The sequence below is a fragment of the Python bivittatus genome, unplaced genomic scaffold (genome assembly GCF_059951505.1).
Source record: "Python bivittatus isolate LINGU-HERP-01145 unplaced genomic scaffold, Pbiv_v1 ctg000000_np1212, whole genome shotgun sequence".
Classification (NCBI taxonomy): domain Eukaryota; kingdom Metazoa; phylum Chordata; class Lepidosauria; order Squamata; family Pythonidae; genus Python; species Python bivittatus.
Genome location: NW_028277028.1, coordinates 5,817,397 through 5,832,705, shown reverse-complemented (window position 1 = coordinate 5,832,705; position 15,309 = coordinate 5,817,397). Strand labels below are relative to the sequence as shown.

The 15,309-nt window shown below is 38.9% G+C and overlaps 1 protein-coding gene across 2 annotated transcripts in view; it reads left to right on the top strand.

Annotated features, from left to right (window-relative positions):
• Window positions 1-2,131: 2,131 nt before the first annotated feature.
• MAP3K3 (mitogen-activated protein kinase kinase kinase 3) overlaps window positions 2,132-15,309 on the top strand; it is a 47,749-nt gene continuing 34,571 nt past the window's right edge. Inside the window, exon 1 of one of the 2 annotated variants that reach the window (XR_015796133.1) lies at window positions 2,132-2,418. Coding sequence is in view for 1 of the 2 variants with exons in the window: in XM_007424438.4 (XP_007424500.1) it covers window positions 2,415-2,418 (4 nt within the window). In the remaining variant the exon portion in view is untranslated. The remainder of the gene's footprint in view (window positions 2,419-15,309) is intronic. The other variant, XM_007424438.4, reaches the window with a different exon arrangement.

Genomic DNA, 15,309 nt, shown 5'->3' with positions numbered 1-15,309 from the left:
TAATCTGGAAAAGTTCTGTGACCTTAATTGCTTAGGTTGTTGCGGAGCTTTCTCTGGCTCTGGGATTTTCAAACATCTGCAAGCTGCGGAACCTGTCAGGTACAAAAACAACTCCTGGAACCCCTGCTCTACAAACTAGAGGCTGTGGCATTTTTTTTTTTTTTTTACTGCATCTATAGATGCCCCTGACTGCATTGAGTGAAGGGATTTCTTCCCCTTAATCTCTCATGGAATCCCATCAAGTTCTGCGGAACTACAGTTTGAAAAACCCTGTTGTAGCTCATTTGGTTGCTTTAGCCTCAGTGGTACTATGGAGGAAGTATAATAACTCAGCTATTACCTATATAATACTTATGTATTAATACCTATATGAAAGTCAGCAAACAGAGTCTCTAGGCTGTGCTTGCCCTTTCTATAGGATTCCATGCTCAAGCAAATCTCCTGGTCCATTTGTTTGGCAGTTTCTGAAAGTAACTCAACTAGAAGCAGTTGGGAATGTTCCAGGGTTGGTCTGACCCCCAAAGAGGTCTGTTTGGTCCAGAAGGTAGCTTTGAACACTTGAGTTTAGAAGGTTTATTTCAGGAAAGCAGCCTCAGAACAGCATGGATTGAGAAGTTTGGCATAGTTGGAAGGGGACCAGAACATTCCAGAATGTTATGTGCCTGGGCCAAATTTTGCACATCCATATAATTAATAAAGAGGGTTATATCTACCTTCTAATGGACCCTTAGTTTATGAAGGCAGTTGCAAAATTCCTATCACCATTGTATTGCATCACAACCTATAATTAGAACAAGCCTTTTGTATGCTATTGTTTACTGGTGGATGATGCTCTTCCTCCTGCCTTTGATGATTTTCTATTTTATTGATTTTTCTGTAGGTTTTGGATTTCTTCATGCATCTTACAACCATTTGGACAGCTCCATTCCCAACAAGCAGGCAGAAAAAGGTTTCCAATGTAACTGATGTCTTAGTGATCGCTGCACACTTCTGACTTACTTCTGAAAAATAAATACAAGTGTAGATTGGGAAGGGAGGACTTTCCTAATACCTGTATATCCAAGGGAGCAAGGGTGGGGTAGAAATCTAAAAAAAAACAAATAGTGCTAAAGTGGGTTAAGGTGCTGCCTTAGTAAAGTCATAGAAGATTCTACATTGCTTTTCCTGCCAGGGATGGTAAACTCTAGATACTAGAGAGAAAGTTGACTGGGTAGCTTTACTTAAAGTGCTCTTCTGCCAAGCAGTGTGTGTCCCTTATGTAGTTTCAGTGCAATCATGCAGTCCTGAATCTACCAATCTTGTCTAATCTGAAATGTTTATGCAGGTTGAGGGCTTGCTACTGTTTTTTTTTTCAGTTTTGCAGCTTGGATTTTTTATTTCATTTTATTTTAACAGATATTTGAAAGCACAGCCAAGAAAAGAGAGAAGGAAGAAACAGAAATAGAAAATAATCACAAGCTATATAAAACTGAGTAAAACTTTGGTAACATTAGATTAATACTGCTATAAAAGTGATCCTGTATCAATTTAGCACTTGAAAACCATTATTAAAATCAATATTCAGCAATTAGCAAGACAGCCACTATGATAATCATCAATCAGAATAAATAATTAATAGTCTGTCCTTATCACGAATCAGGCAAGATCTTACATTTTAACCCTTAGGTTAAGAGAAACCCTTAGGTTCAAGAGAAACTTGAAAACCATCTGCGAAGTTATAGTCCATAAAAGATATCCAGGTCAGACTTGGATAGAAGACCATAAGGGAGCCCCAAAACTGTAAGCTAGACTGGGGAGTCGAACAAAATCCCGCAAAGCATTAACAAACTTTTGCCAGCATAACTACATGGCAGCCACCAGGATCAGAATTCTAGTCCATGGAGAGTTTGCATTTAAGCACTGTTCTAAGTGTTTATAATGACAAGATCCTCCTCTAGGCGCAGTTGCCCACAGGCCTAGACTACGATCCACAGAAGTCCACGATCAACTGAAAGATCCCTCCCACTACCCGCTGCTCGTACAGTAATTAGCAGCTGAGAATTTTAGTAAGCACCGCCTGTTTTTGAGAGTGCGCACGCGTGCATTTCCGCTGAGGGAATCTTTAGTTTCCACCAGAGGAACTGCGCCTGCGTGAGCGCAAGAGGCTTGTGTAGAATTTCCGCGCATTTGTGTCGCTGAAGGAAGAAGTAGGATACATCGACGGAAGGCGAGTGGAGGAGGAGCCACTTGTTTCAGGCCTTAGGAAGGAGGTGGCTGAAGCGGGCACCTGGGCCAAAGCTTTGGTATGAGGCGGCGACGGCGGCGGAGGTGGCTGCTGTGAGGGCGGAAGGAAGAGGAGCGGAGCGAGAGGAGAAGGGGGGACGGCTGAGTGACGGGTGCGCATCTCTCAACCCGCCGCCCCCCCCATTGCCAAAATGGGTAAGCGAGATGGGGAAGCTCAGCTCCGGCCTTGGCGGAGAGTCGGAGCGCCTGGTCAGCCCCGCGAGGAGCTGAGTGTCGACGTCGAAAGAGAAGGAAACGCTGCGGCGGCGGCTTGGCCCGGTTGCTGGATGTGCGGGCGCGCGTTTTTCTCTGCGGGAGAAAGTTGATATAATAGGAGCAGCTTCGTGCATAGGAGCGGTGACGGAAGCGGTATGCTGCCGGGGAGAGATCTGAATGTATAGATCTGCCTTGGGTTAGCTCCGCCTGAAGCAGTGGTAAACCACGGGAGGATCACAGATCGCTGCTGCATACTAATGATTTCTCAGTCAATCTCCAGTTTTTACTAACAATTTGAGTTGTACGTGGATGGAAGGTTTGTGGGGTTTTGCTGAATATTTTGCTTAAGTTTCAGTATATTCAGTCAAGGCTGTCTTATAGGCTTAAATATTCGTCTTAGAAAATCTTTGGAAAGCTGCAGTGGGCAGATGGGAGTTTGTGCTAGCATCCCAAAACCCATTAACAAGAAACAGGTGCAAAATTATGTAATCAGCATTAAATACTGTATGGTGCCTTTAACCTAGGGAATTGTTCTCAGAATCAGAATAGAATCAAGTTCATAATCCTTTCATCCCAAAATACATGCCAGGTCTCTCTCTTCTGAAGTCTAATTTTGGTGAAGTATTTTCCCCCTTTCTACTGTTGTTATTAAAAAGTTGAGAATATTGAAATAACCCAGAGATCTACTGGTATATTGTAGGCTGTCTTCTGCTCTATTCCACTCTGTAGATGTGCACTGTGGATATGGATGCATCAGTGTGCAAAAGAGCAGTTGTGTTTGTTTTCACATATTCTGTGGTAAAAAAATCAGTTTGTAACTTTTCCTTTATGTGGACCTGTTTTATTATTGACATGTGCAATGACCACATAAAGTCAGACATTATCAGTAGTTGCTAAGGCACTCATGGCCCACTCATAATAGCATTTACAAATTCCCCAAATTAAATAGGAATAAATTGGATGAAATCTCATAACGTAATCACATTTCATGAGATTATGATGTGTTGATCTACAATCTTGCCAGATTTTGGGGAGTACAATGAAAATCTTACAAGATTTGGTAGTCTCTTGATATTTTGTCTGTCTCTTATTTTTAAGCCCATACCATCTGTAGTACTTTCACTGACCCCCAGTGGTACCCAGACATAGATTGGAAACTTGTACTAAAAACTATAATTCATTTTATATCTGTGTTCCTTTTTAAACATTGTAACTAGAGGTATATTTTGTTCCTTAATAGATACAATGGGATACTTAGCATACAAATTTCCTTACCAGTTAGTATAATGTAGTTTAACATGGCTTGTCTGTATTTAAATACCTGTAGTATAAAAATGTGAGAAATCTGAACTGATCTGAGCTTTGGGGTTGGTATGCATTGCTTATATGCTTTTGTTTTTTGGAGTGGGGGTAGGGTAAGCCTTCCTAAATTGCTAATGGACTCTGTAAAGGGGACAGCTCTTACCTTCCATTACTAGCTAATAAATACACTGATATCTGTGGATCTTGTTTAAACATTTATGTGAAGTGATATAATCACTGGAAAACTGTTTATATCAGCGCTCAGAAAATATATTTTAGAGGATATTGAAGGCAGAATTGTATCTGCAGTGTTAGCTTAAATGAAAACTGAAAATTTCTTATAGGAATGTAAGTCTTATATGCAAAATTCTGCCCATCTTTAGAGGGTTGGTGACACAGCAGGAATAACAGCATTCTCATCTAGCTTATGATATTTATAGCTGCACCTAACTGACATTGCCAAAGTAAGGTCAGATGTTTAATGCTTGGAAGGGAGATCACCAAGAAGACCCATGCTGTAGGCTAGATTGGGAAGCTGAAAAAAATGTCCTGGAAGAAGACATTGGTGAACAACTTCCATATTATTGCCAAGAAAATTAGATGGGCAAAGGCATGTAGTCATCAGAAGTCAAGTCGAACTGAAGTTTTTATCTTTTTATATAGTATGGTGATGTTTGAATATGAACACTGCTACTTCAGTGTTGGATTTATCTCCCTCTTTGCCCGAGGGATGACATGTTTGAGTGGTGATGAATACCTCCTTGGGAGCGGGGGTGGTAGTCCATCCCGTCCTCAAGGAGCCATCCTTAGATCTGACCATTTTAGACAACTTTCACCCTGTCTCCAACCTCCCCTCTTTAGGGAAGGTTGTTGAGAAGATGGTTGCCTTGCAGGTTCAGAGGGCCCTAGATGGTGGATTATCTGGACCCCTTTCATTCAGCTTTCAGGCTGGGGTATGGGACTGAAATGGCATTGGTAACACTTTTGGATGAGGGTACTGCGTCCATCCTTGCTGTCCTTGATCTATCAGTGATTTTCGATAGTATTGACCATGGTATCCTTTTGGATTGGCTCCAGAAGTTGGGGGCACAGTATTATACTTATTCTCCTCCTTCCTCCATGGTCAGTTCCAGTCAGAGTTGATTGCAGGGGAGAGGTCTGCCCCACAGTCATTATGTGAGGTGCCTCAGAGCTTAACTCTCTCCCCACTCCTGTTTAACATCTACATGAAGCTGCTGGGTGAAGTCACATGATGACTAGGGTGAAGTGTCAATATGCTGTTGACAGTCAACTGTATATCTTCACCCCTGGCCAGCCAAGTGATGCTGTGGAAGTTTTGTCTCAATGTCTGGAGGCTGCAGGGGTCTGGATGGGGATGAACAGGCTTCAGTTCAACTCTAGCAAGACACAGGCTCAGCTCAACCCTAGCAAGGATTTGGGCCTCCTGGATCTGGTTATTTCCCATCCATAGTTCTGGATGGATTTGCACTATCCCAGACAGAACTGGTTTGCAATTTGGGGACCCTGGACTCACAGCTCCTGTTTGCTTCTGGGTGTAATTCAAGGTTCTGGTTATTACCTATAAAGCACTTATGAAGGTATTTGAGGGACTACCTTACTCCCATTGTTTCTATCTGTCCCATTAGGTCGGGTGGAAGGGGCATGCTTCACATCTCATGTACAGTATTAGAGATTGTCACCTAGCAGGACCCAGGAAGCATGCCTTTTTATAGCCACTCCTTCCCTCTGGAACATCATACTGCCTGATGGTCCTGACTCTGCTCAACTTGAAAACCTGGCTGTTTTCACAGGGATAGAGGCCCAGAGAGTAATTGAGTCCACGCTATTGGTGAATGGTGTGTTTGGGAGCTACTTGGTGTTAGTTGGCTGTGAACAGGGTGTTTTTTTTAATGTACATTGTACTTACCTTGTATTTTATTTCCTGTTAGCTGTGGAGAGGCCCATTGATGAGATGGGCAGCAATATACATCTATATAAATACACATTTAAGAGGATAACTATGTAGTTATGTGTAGAAACTGCTGGTTAAAGACAATGATTGTCAGTTTAGTTCAACAAGTGTTTGACCTTCAGATGCTAAACCTTTCTCTTCATCTTACAGGAAAGAAATATATAAATCTTAAAATCCATGTAATTTAGCATCATTCTTACAATAGAGAGTGATACTTTAATTGCTATATGAAATTCCAAATTAATACAGCAGCAATGTCTTGCAATACTGTAGTCCCAACTAGCAAAGAAGTTAAAAGATCAATACCAGCATCTTGAATTGTGCACAGATATACCTCAGAAGTTAATAGGAACGCTGAGACATGCTCCCACCTTTCAGTGCTTGTTAACAATTTGCAGCTGCATTGTGACTTTAACTGAAGTGTCTGGAGAATCTTCAAAGGCAGCACCAATGCAGATTTTGCAGTGTATGCTCTGGAGGTTATACAGCATGGCTAGTTATGCCCAGTTTCTGTCTAGAAAGGATTACAATTGGTATATCAGCTACACATATTGTAAGGTGTTGCAAACCACAAAACTCTTTTGAATCTTCAGTGGGAGACCTGGGATATAGATTTGTCCTACTTTCTTCACATCCTGGCTAATTTTATATTACTCCCCACACCAACTATCTTTTCTAAATTAAAAAAAAAGGGGGATGATTTAGCTTATACAGAAGCGACTTCAGACCCAGAATGATTTTGGCTGTCCTTTCTACATCTTCTCTAAATCCTCATCTTCCTACATAGTGATCTCTAATAGCCAGAACTGAATACATATTTCAAAGCTAACCACAGCATTTATGTGTATACAAATGATGTAATGTTCACTTCTTACAATCAGTTTGTCTTTTTAGTATTGAATTAATATTTTCTTAAAGCTAGCTGCTGTGAATCCATTTATTTCATAATCAGTGCCAATACACATTCCATTTGTGAAGATATAGTGAATTTTGTTCTAGTTTGCATCACTTAATCTTATTAATCCACTTTAGAGAAATAATCGTGGAATTCTTCATGGTTTGTTAGTATCACGGCCTGTGATTGCTTAATTTTTTTTTTCAGCCAAGCCATTTCAGTAGCACAAACTCATAGTGTCCCTGCTGTTTTTGCTTAGATTGGATGAGGTGATGTGGGTGAGGGCAGAAAGCGTTGGAGCAAAGTAGTGTTTAATAAGCATATAGCTCAGGGCTGAAGACCCATTGTGGACTCTGCTGCTTTTTCTGGGCAAACAGAGCACTGCTTCCAACTACCTGCCTGCTTGCCTACTTAGTATGTATCATATTTTTCCGACTATAAGACAATACTTTTTTCTAAAATCCTTACCCTAAAAATTGAAGGGCGTCTTATTCAAGGAAGTCAGCCGAGAATCGCGCGGTTGCAAAACTGCCCATACTTTGTTTCTGCAGAGAGGCTTCCTCCTATTGCTAGCCTCCAATCATGAGTGAAATAGCTTGTCTCCCAAACAGACTTCCTCCAATCACGAGCCTGATGTAACTGATGTCAGCTGATGCTGAACAAACCAATTAGAGGAAGGCTGTTTGCAGAGAGAAGCTATTGGCAGTTTCACTCGTGCTTGAATGTAATCAGTTATGCAGAAGAGCCTGGAAATAGAGCTGCAGAGAGACGGTTTGGACCTCCTGCCACCGAGTGTATCAGGTAAATGTTAACTAATTACTAAATAAAAATGTGTTCTGCACTATCTTTAAAATACTGATTTCTTAATTTTGGGTTGGAAAAGTGAGGGTCGTCTTGTACATGGGGGCGTCTTATTGTCGGAAAAATACGATAAGTTACTCTTGGTTTTAAAATTATTTGCTATGGAAAATGTAGAGTCCACATGATTGAGTTACATATGTGCATCTTCTTTTGCAGCAGGTAGGGATTTTTTTTAAATCTTCCCAGTCATTTTTTCTATAAATTAGATGGCAAGTAGTGGTAAACACGTAGCACTATTCTATCTACATTTGTAGCCTTGAAGTAAAAACAAGAGACCAAGAGATTTAGCATAATTCCTATTGTTTTTTATGCCCAGAGCACTTTAAACATTTTCAGTTTTGTCCTATGGAAGCATAGCCAACTCTGACTATTCTGAGAAATATTGTAATGGGACTATTTGTTCTAGGCTCAAAATAAAATGTTCCATATATTCTTTCATTTAATCAGTTATTTACTCATACTGAATTTACTTAGGAACCTTTGATGAAGGATTTAGTTAAAGGTTTTTATAAGTCAAATTGCAATAGTGTCTGCCAGATCGCTTTTTTCTTCATAGTAGTTGACATATTCAAAGAGAAGTTTAATAAGTTGGGACTTTTTTGTGGAAAGTGTGCTTACTTTTCTTCAGCAAGACTTTTCTTCTGTGGTGTGATCTTTCTGTCTTTAATCATGTTTTCCATGTTAGGTACTATTTTGTGTAAAATGATTCTGCTCATCTTGTTAGACCATCTGGAGAGGAAAGAATGCTTAAGATTCTGCCCCATGCGAAGTGCAGAGTGCATGGGATAAAAGGCAGGCCCTGTCAGTTGAGGCTTCTACACTGTAGAATATATTGCTGCTGGAGGGCTCCCTTGCTTCTGACTTTTAGATGTTTCAGATTCTTTGATAACTGATCAGAGTCACTTGACTGGGATGGTATATAAATTTTAATAAATTTATTAAATAAAAAATAAAAATGGTATAAAAATGCTGTAAGTAAATGTAAATAATAAACTTGCCACAGACAGTAAAGTTAGTTGGCCTGTAATATCATTTTTAAATATGCAGTCCTTTCAAAAAATGCTACACATGTTCCTTAATTGCAAATGTTAGCTGCTGATGAGTGCGGCTAATACACTGAGATATTCCACCTGTAGTTTCTTCATTGCTGTATGTAAAATGGGAACTCTAGTTTATTTCTCTCCAAACAAGATAATCACCCATGGTTTGTTCTGTCTGTTTACTAGTCTGTGTGTGTGTGTGTGCATGATTTCTGAAGTGTTTAATACTGGATACACAAATCTGTATATAGACAAGGTGCTCATCACATCCTATATTTATGTTCCTCGTTATCCGTTTATAATAGCTTCATATCCCTGGAGTTCTACCCCATGTTAAGAGGATGGTAGGTCATTTTTGAAGGAAGTAATCATTTGAAGATTTGTTTTCTGATTTTTCACAATGATTTGCTGTTGTCTGAAGATCGTTGTTTGCTGTGATAGCAAAAGAGCTATTCATTTTGGAGAAGGTGTCATCTGCGTAAGTCATCAGAGTTCATCAAGGTAGCCACCTGAGCTGACCTCAGAGAGAGCAAACTGAAAGCCAGGTATTAATCTGCACAGAAGAAACATGCAAGACTTATGCCCCGTGCACAGAGAGCTGTACACTTGCATGCCCAGGAATGTGGCCTTATGGCTTTCTGGCTTCACAGCTGATTTTGTCTTCAAAGCTGCTTTTTTGTTTTTTGTTTTTTTGTTGTTTTTTTAAGAATTGAGAACCTTGTTTGCAACTTGCTCAGGGGAAGAGAATATACTGCCTTTGTCACCTCATCCTGTTGCTCAGTTTTCATAAATTCTTAATTCACTTGATTGCTCTCAGTGATATGATTTGATACTTTGTCAGTTAAGCTCCTTTTAGGTTACCCTGAAATATGTGCCACTGGCTAATCAATTTCAGTTGCAGCCATTTAGGTTTGGAGGACCAAGGCACAACAAGAGTGTACGACTTAGTTACTATGGATTGCACAATTCCACAATTAAGTATTTTATTATATTTCCTTTAAGTGATATTTTAATTGTTTATCATATTGCTGCTTTACTTATCATTTGTTTTAATTAAATGATAATTCATTTATTATTTCAAATACTACCAAGTTTCTGAAGAAAATCCATACCCAAAATGATGATAGTTTGATTTACTAAGTGTTAGTGAAAAATCATATTCAGATTTTGCATTAAAATTGCAAGTTTGGGTTGGGTGTTGGGGAAAATCTCTAACTTTTCATTGTTTTCATAACTTCTATTTTAAGGCTGATAAATATGTTTCTAAGAGGCATTCTTAGTTTCCCAAATCAGGAAATCTTCCATTCTTATATTGTTATAAATCTTGATACATTGTATTGTTTCAATACAGTGATGTTTATACTGAATGATATGATTAGAAATTATTAACATTCTATTATTTAGATAGTTTAAAGTATTGAAAATAGAGAAAAGAAAATTCTATCAATATTAATTACAATTTAGGAAATCAATATTACAAGCATAAAATTATTTGGCTTTTTCATCCAAAGTTAAATATAACATTAAAAAAAGAACTGCTGCAACTCACATCAGAGTATTGGTTATATGACACTCTGGGTTCTCTTCAGATTGTGTAAATCTTTTGCCTTTTCCATTCTTATTGCCTTGCTCCTTGAATGATTATTATTTTAGTTGCAGCCCACTTACAGTACATGACAATGCTTTGCTTCTGTCCTCTCCAGTGCTTGATATTGTAACAACCAAGACAATGGCACATATTTTGATGACTCTCTATCATTTGGTTATACTTTTTTTAATAAAGCACTTAATTGTCTGTCACATTCTCAGTTAGTTTGTTTAACCTAATAACATTAAAAGAGTGTTGACTATTGTATTCATTTATTTAATAGAGTTTGTACCTTTCCTCAATTCTCAGGACTCTGTCATATGTAACAGTACAAGAAACAAACATTACAAAAATAATAAAACAAACTTTTTAAACAAAGATTAACAAATAGGATTAACTATTGATACTTCACTGTTTATTGCCTTTATAATCTATATAATATCCTTATAATTATGCTATGACTTCTTACAGTTATTCCAACAATTTTCCCTTATACAGGTAATCCTCACTTAACATTGGGACTGGAATTTCCGTTTTTAAGCAACACGGTTGTAAAGCATGATGTCACATGACCATGCCACTTAGTGACAGAAATTCTGGCACCTACAGTTTCCCCATTGACTTTGCTTGTAAGAAGCCGGCAAAGAAGCAATCACATGACTGCGGGGAAGTTGGGAGCATCATAAATATGAGGATCAGTCCTAAGTACCACATGTTCAGTGTCATCATAAGTTTGAACAGTCACTGAATGATTGGTTGTTAAACGAGAACCATCTGTAATTTAAGATTTACCCTGCAATTCTAAACATAGTTATATAGAAGTAGTTTCTTGAAATTTGGGTAGGATTACTTCTGAATTGATTTATATTTACGCTGTCAGATGTGTGTCTTTCAATCTGGCCTTTTACTATAGCCATGAGAATTCTGCTGATAAATGTGCAGTTTATGTTTGTAATAGCAGAAAATGTAAATATAGGAAGGTGTTCATATGCCAGGCATTGGGATCAGGACATTAGCAGAGGAGCTCTGGCATACATGTATGTGTCTAGTGGTTTTGTGTTTTTATTGAGGCTCATTGCAGTTGCAGTTGGTATCCCTTCCTACAAGTAAACCTAGTTGACACTTTGAAACTATCTAACCAATGTCACTCTCACTATTACAAATAAAAAGTAGCAGGATCTTCCCTTCTACTCCAAAAGTACTATCTGCTTTTAGATATGTCTGATTTCCCTCTTTTTAACAATAACTTTGTGTGATAATTTGGGCTGAGAGAGTGTCTGGCCCAAAATCACCCAGTGAGCTTCTGTGGCTAAGGGTGGACTTCAACCTGTGTCCTCCTGCTCTTATTCTAACATGTGAACCACTACACCACAGTGGCTCTCAATTTCGGAGCATCAATACTCACTCTTTTTTTCTCTTAAGTATCTTGAGGAAAAGAGAGCGTAAAGTGATCTGGCTGTGCTGATCAGGAGCACCTCACCACCTATGATTCCTATATGACTCACTCTGCTTTTTTTTTAAAACTGCCCATATTTTTTTTTCATCAGGTTTTGTTTTCATAGCAACAAGTCAATATAAAAGAGGTTTATAGGATTTGTTCCCTGTTTGCTATCTAGGTTTTTTTTTTCTTTTTTCTTTACTAAATAAAGTTAATAAAGCAAAGAAATACAAAAAGCAAAGAAAAAGAATACACAAAATGATAAAAGAAGAAAAAAAAGAAAGCTAAAAACATAAAAAGGAACATACAGGTCATTTTTTTTTTTTTTATCTGCGCTCAGTCGTTACCGACTCTGCAGTGACTGCTTGGACAAGTCCTTGCAGTTTTCAAGGCAATTGTTTCGGAAGTGGTTTGCCAGAGCCTCCTTCCTAGAGCAGAGCCCAGCTGGCGAGCTCAGGAGGCGGGGTTTCCGTTGCTTCGCGCCCTTTTTGGGCGCGTGCGGTTTTTCGCGCTTACCGGCAACTGCTCCCGACTCCTTTTTGCAAGGCACCGCCAGCATTTTTCCTTCCACCGGAGTGAGAGTACCCATTTATCTACTCACGTGAGTTTTCGAACTGTTGGGTTTACAGGAACTGGGGAGGAAACAGGAGTTCACCCTGCTAACGTGAAGGCTGGGCTCGAACCGCTGAAGCGTCGACCATTTCTGGCCGGCAACTTTCAGCGTCACATAAATACATATATAAAGTTGTACAATAAATATTTCAATAAATGGAATCCATAATTTGTTATAGTCATCCATAGCTAATCTTCATTAATCAAAACTATCTCTGCTTTTTAATTCAGCATGCAAACTGCTTGTTGACTTATTTGTCTCCAACTCTCAAATAATCCTTCCTATCATATTCTGCAGCAGAGTCCAGTTCTGGATGGCGGTGGAGCAGCAGCTTCCCTGCTGATCTCCTTATGATATTTTATTTGTTTTATCTGTTTTTACAAATAGCCTATTCACACATCTTAGTTTTTTATCTTGTTTCATTTAATAAACACATTCTCTATGAGAGAGATTTGAAATCTAAACACCAAGTCCCTAAAACATCATTAAGCTTTCAGATATGATACATCAACACCAAAGGAGTGGGGAAGAACAAGAAATGCAACAGGACAGATCCAGGCTTACAGATTCTACCTAAACCAACAAAGCAGCCAAAAACTGATGGCTACATGATAGACAAGAAAACTGAGAGTAAAAGTAATAACAAAATAAATCCTTTCCACTCCATTCCCTACCTCTAACAGTTATGATATATTGAACTCAGATTTGGAAGCAGAAATTGAAAAACAACTGCTATTAGAGCTCTCCTCTACTTTGCATGAGGAATCAAACCATCTGATTGAAAAGATTCTCCAATCTTTTTATGGATAAGCTAAGGAAACAAAATTGCTCAGGAGAACAAATTAAAATTTGAAATGACAACCAAATATAGGCAGAGGTTACAGCCTCACTTTACACCAAACAGATAAACCCAAACAAGTACAACCATACACTTCAAACAAATCAAATTGCTTAAGGGTTGCACTCAGTAGAACTAACATTGAACACTGGTCTCCCAGAAGAGCCTTCATTCTATCACTTAGCTCTTCTCTTCAATGCCAGTGTCATATGATCAGTCTGTCGAATGGCTTCCTAGCATGACAGGACACAAACAGATTTTACTGTTTTTTAATCATTCCACCATCCCCTACATGCTACTTAAAATGAAACCTTTTCTTGCTGCTTTTCAAATATACCCACTGCACATTTTCCAAGATGGAAAAAGGACTGCCCTCTTTGGTTTAACACCTCAAACAGAGACTCTCCTGCCTTGTACTATGGGCAGCATGCCAAATGATAAAAACCAGAGCAACCCAACACCTTTGGCATACCTGACAAGACACTGCTCAATAATCATACTGAGATGATGCAAGAAAAAATAGGCACTGATGAAGTTCTAGAAATAGGATTAATTTTGAATTAATTTAAATTAATCTTTTGAAGCCTTACCAAATTGCATACAAGAAGAAATATTGAGAAGACTGGATGAATTGAAACAAATGCTGCTGTTTACCCAAGTAGCAACAAAACCTTTAATTGACTGATATCTTTGGACCTCTCATCTGACACCAACTCTGCAGAAAATCATTGCAAACTCCCTAAATCTGTTGCAAGTTGTTTGCAATCAAACAATTCCACCAAAGAAGGAAAACAACTTGCACTCCAGCAAGTCCACATGTCCTTCTACTCTGAAACAGCACAAACTGATTCCATCTTGATTAGCTTCAGATAATGACAGTCTGCTCCATTCTATTCTATCTGAGGGCTTAGATCAGAAAAGAGGACAAAAGGAAGTTGCTGTATCAAGCATATATACTAACCAAGGTATCCAGCTTACAAGTCCGGCCAGGTTCAGAGATAGCAAATTAATTGAAACTAGTACAAAGTTGCTGTATGCCAGTGATTCTCATTCTGATGAGAATATAACATTATCAATATGTCTTCTTGCACTTAAGCAAGAACACAATGTTTTGAATGCCACTAATTGACTCATTCCTAAGGCTATGGCTTACACAAAAGCCACTCCTTGGAATACAGGTGGTCCCCAGTTTAAGAACAAGTTCCGTTTCCAAATCTGTCCTTAAGTCGAATTTGTATGTAAGCCAGAACAGTATTATTGTATAATACTGTATAAGTAGTATTGTGTAATTAACTCAAACCATTGCATATTTAACTTGAATCGTTGTGTATTTAACTCAAATTTTGCTACAGTAGGCTCCATTCTTAACACCGTCTGTAACCCAGTCATTCTTAACCCGGGGACTACCTATATTGCTGGGTGGCACAATAAATTGGTAGATATCTGTTTTGAACAGTACTTGTCAGAATTTGACATCATTTTATTACAGGAGACATAGTACCTGAATATTTCCTCTTCTTCCCTCCCAGGATTCTGCTCATATACCATTCCTGCTACTAAATTGGGTTTATATGGAAGAGCAAGTGGTAGGTTATCAATTTTGATTTCAGCTGATATGAAAGGAACTATACAGCAATGGGACTGGATAGACAGTGATTACATCCAGGCAGCCCAGGTAGCAAATAATGTGGGTTGATTCTTTGTATTTTCCAAAAGGACAGAACCCAAAACTACTTCATAGGGAAGATCTTTGGCTTCCCCCAGGGCACTTCCACTGCTTATTTAAGGATGGAGGTAGGGTCGCTGTTAGGATACATCTTGCATTGTTGGGGCACTATAAGGAACTAGAAAGCCTTCAAGAATCCCACCTTGCCAAACTCTGTTTTCTCCATTACACAGTTGGGAATCAGTGGATGAAATTTTTGTCACCCATCCTACAAATGTATTCCCTACCACTTTTGGGAGAATTTAGCTCTTGGAACAGAAGAAATATTAAAGATCAGATTTTTGAAAGACACTAATAAAGACGCCACTGCAGTACAGTCTTCCAAATGTTCATCTTGGTACCATGACTATAAAAACACAGAAGCCTCTCCAGTGCCTGGTTAATATTACCAGCACCTCACTGAGAAGGGCTTTTACATCCCTTCACCTGCAAACCATGCCCTCAGCATGTCTTGAAAGGAGATTTTGCAAGGTCCCTGTCAGACAATGTCTCTGTCCTTGTTATGTTGGTCAAGTGGAAGACATTATTCATTATGTCCTCCACTGCCCCATTTTCAAT